General features: G+C 62.0%; 1 protein-coding gene across 1 annotated transcript; it reads left to right on the forward strand.

Moving 5' to 3' along the window:
• Window positions 1-431: 431 nt before the first annotated feature.
• On the forward strand, window positions 432-3,614 carry VDAG_00139 (uncharacterized protein; the record flags this gene model as incomplete). Its single annotated transcript, XM_009651516.1, has 1 exon — window positions 432-3,614. One exon carries the CDS (start codon window positions 432-434, stop codon window positions 3,612-3,614), a length of 3,183 nt encoding a protein of 1,060 aa, XP_009649811.1.
• Window positions 3,615-3,890: the final 276 nt, after the last annotated feature.

The following is a 3,890-nucleotide window of genomic DNA, read 5'->3' on the forward strand; positions in this document are numbered from 1 at the left end:
GAAGCCTCGTCAAAGAGATTGCGTTCCTCTCCCCCCTTTTTCCATCGATGGCCTTCTGAAACACCCGTGTCGCTGCCCGAGTTTTGGATGTTTACTCTTTCCCTCCACCACCCTTTCTCGGCGATACACGCGTTTCCTGCAACCGTGTCGACTCTTCTTGTTCCTTCCTACCTACGGTACTTCCCTACCGTTTCCATCACGACGACCGCGCATCACCCTTTTTCTTCCGTCTGTGTGTGTACCCAAGGCGGAGCGCCACTCTTGACGCGAACCCGATCTTGATTCCGATCCCGATCTCGGTCCTTCCTTCGTAAGGTACTCGACGATCCCAACAAATCTCGCCCGTCAACCGCCTCCTTTGTCACCCTTTTCTCTGCCTCCATCCCCTTCTTTCCTCCTCACACCTCCAGCAGGCAGTTCCATCCTTCATCATGGATCACAACGCCACGCCGCGTAGCCGCCCGGGCCTCAAGTTTGCCACGAACCGCGTCTACCAGGCGTCACCTCTCAATCCCAACAAGCGCCTGTCCACCCCCCAGACTGCGCCGTCGCGCAAGACCCTCCACCGCGATGAGCCCGCGACGGGCACCTTCGACAGCCACTCTTCATCCGTCTCTGCCTCGCGCAATATTTTCCGATCCTCCTCCATCAGCAACAACTCCTCTACAACTCCCTTTGCTCCCAAGCTGCCAGCCGACACGAGGACCAAGGTCTTCGCCCCTGGCGGTACCCCCGTCTCCCAAAAGGTCTACCGGGACGTGACAGCGCAGGCGACACCGCGCGGCATGATGGCCAAATCGACGTCGGCCGAGCTCTTCACCATGCGCATCCCCTCCCCGCCGCCCGAGCTCTCGGGCGAGGCTCTCGCCAAGAAGGTTCCCTCGCATCTCGACTCCAAGGGCACCGTCTACGCCGACCAGTTCCTCCAGGAATACGTCCCTCGCGAGTATGACGACCTGCAGCGCCGTCAGCTCTTCTGCATTCTCGATCTGCGCCGTCTGAAGCATTCGGCAAATGAAGTGTTTGCGAAGAAAGACTGGAAGCTGAACATTATGAACTTTGCCAAGGAGTTTGAGAAGAGCAGGAGCTTGATCATGCTGCGTTATGGTCTCTATGAATTCAAAAACGTCAAGCCCTCTGGTGACGTCCTCCGAAAATGGCGGGCTGCGCACGGCCTGCCCGACGAAGAGGAAGGTGCTTCCACGCCGGTCAAGCAGAATGGCGCCAAGTCGGGCTCCTCGAAGCGCAAGGCCGACGATGACCTGAGGTCGGCCGATGCATCCTCGTCCGCGGCACCTCTGTCGGCGAACAAGAAGCGCGCATTCGACAAGAATGAGGCGCCCTCTGCCACGCCTGCCCCGAGCAACAACAAGAGGAAGGCTTCTGTCAGCGACGAGGCCGAGGAAAGCCAGCCTTCCAAGCAGCAGAAGTCGTCAACGCCCTCCGCCACGAGGTCCATGTTCGAGAGCGCTTTCAACAATAAGCCATCGACGAGCTCGACACCCCCGCAAGGTACGACGCAGTCATCCGCACCCGCTTCGGCACCAAAACCGAACCCCTTTGCTCCCGTCTCCAAGCCCGCCGACGTTGCTGCGGCTCGTTCCGTCTTTGAAAATCTGAAACAATCCGAAGGCCCGGGTAACATCTTTGGATACCTCTCCGATACAAGCGCGAAGAATAGTGGAGTGGATGCTGATGCTGAAAGCGAGTCAGACTCGGAAGAGGACGAGGCCGACACGCAGGATACCGGTCGTCAGAGCGACGAGCCCAGCGTCGTCGCCAGCGGCGGGGCCGACACGCCGTCGTCGCAACCGGCGAGCAGCCTCTTGGCGCCTCAAAAGTCTCTCTTCCCGAGCGCGCCCTCGGCCGCGGCCTCTAGGGAATCCACGCCGGGTCGAAGCCTGTTCGACCGCGTCACCAAGGACCAGACCGGGGAACCTGTGCGCGCGGGCTCTGTCGAGACAAGCAAGAGCATCGAGCCCACCAGCGCCGCAACCGAGGCCAGGGCTGCGAGCCCGGTCAAGGAAGCTCCTGCTGCACCAGTCAATGCCACCTGGACGCCCGACACGCCGATCAAGTTTGGTGCCGCTGCCCCGGCTGGTGCCGCGGCCCCGGCTAGTGCCGCGAGCCACATCTTTGGAAGCTCGACCACCAACGGAAGCTCGCTCTTTGGCGCGGCCAAGTCGACGCCGTCTCCTGCCTCCAGCCTCTTTGGAGCGCCAACGCAGCAGGACGCCCCAGCCAAGGAGCAGCCGGCTCCGGCCAAGTCCGCGTCAGCGGAACCAGACAAGTCGGGCGAGTCCGACAAGGAGAACGACTCCCAGCCTGCACCCAAGCCACTCTTTGGCGGGTTTGCTCCCAAGCCAGCTGAGTCTGCCAGCGCTTCGTCCCTGTTCCAGCCAAAGCCCAGCGTCGAGTCGGCCCCCAAGGCTGCGACGCCTACCTTCACCTTTGGTGCCCCCAAGGCCGACGAGACCAAGGCCTCCACGCCCCCAGCGTCCGGCCTGTTTGGCGCGCAGGACAAACCAAAGGACTCAGTCTTGGAGTCGTCTACTCTGTTTGGAGGATCCAGCAAGCCTGCCGGTTCCAACGCGACACCGGCGGCCGAGCCACCCAAGTCCAACCTTTTCGGGTCTGCCGCCGGTTCGGCGCCCTCGACCCTTTTCGGGTTGTCGTCTCAGCCGACTGCGAACGCGTCAAGCCTCTTCGGATCGTCATCGCAAACGAATGCCAACGCCTCGAGCCTTTTCGGTGCGAAGCCGTCGACGGGAAGCGATGCCGGAAGCAACGGCGCCTCCAGCCTCTTCAGCAAGCCCACGACACCCACGCCTCCTCCCAGCTTTGGCGCCGGCACCGCCAAGCCCTTCACCTTCGGTGCTACTAGCGCAGGTGACGCCGCGCCCTCCCAGACGAACAACCTCTTCGGCGCCGCCTCCAAGACCCTCTCGCCACCTTCCGCCTCCAACGCTCCCATCTTTGGCGGCAGCCCGATGAAGCAGGACGACAAGTCTGGTGAGCCGCCGGCCAAGAAGGCCTTTGGTGGCTCCTCCACCGAGCCGTCGTCGACAACGCCGTTCAGCTTTGGCGGCGCGTCGAGCACTCCTGCGCCTGCGGGCAACCTGTTCGGGGCCGCGTCCCAGCCTCAAGGACAAGCATCCGCAAATTCTTCCTTCACATTCGGCAGCGGTGGCGACAGCGGCGCGGCCTCTTTCAACAACCCCTTCAGCTTCGGCAGCACCGGTGCGACGGCGGCGCCATCGCCTGCCCCGTCCGGTGGCATGTTCAACTTTGGCGCAGGATCCTCAGCGCCGGCAGCCCCGACGTCGGGGAACGCTTCGCCCTTCCAGTTTGGCGCCGGCGGCACGTCGCCTGCCGTCGCATCGGCCAACTCGCCCTTCCAGTTCGGCGCCTCGCAGCCGGCACAGCCCGCATCCGCGACAACCAACGCGGGAATGTTCAATTTTGCCGAGAACGGGGGCATCAATGCAGTCGCTCAGCTACACATCAGCGTCCGAGAAGGGCTGAAAGGGGCAGAGGCGTGTTTGTGGAGAGTGGAGCGAGGGGACGGCCCAAAATTGAGAGACAGGGGGAGACAGAGGGACTGGTGCAAGTGAGGGGGATGGGGCCCCGCCGAGGGTGAGGAGGGGGCGTGTGTGTGAGAGTGAGAAAGTGAGAGAGGCGGAGGAGTGTAGGAATCGCGAGAGAGATGATCGAGGCGAGTAGAAAAAGAGAAGAGAGAGAAGCCACGGGAGAGAGAGGTTGATAGCGAGTAGTAGCCAGCGAGCGAGGGGAGGAGGAGCGAAGTACAGGGAGACAAACATGATCGAGCAGGGTCGTGAGTCTGGAAGTCTTGGAAGAGAAGGAAGGAAATTAAGTATTTAATGTAGTTA

Source organism: Verticillium dahliae, genomic scaffold (genome assembly GCF_000150675.1).
Source record: "Verticillium dahliae VdLs.17 supercont1.1 genomic scaffold, whole genome shotgun sequence".
NCBI lineage: Eukaryota > Fungi > Ascomycota > Sordariomycetes > Glomerellales > Plectosphaerellaceae > Verticillium > Verticillium dahliae.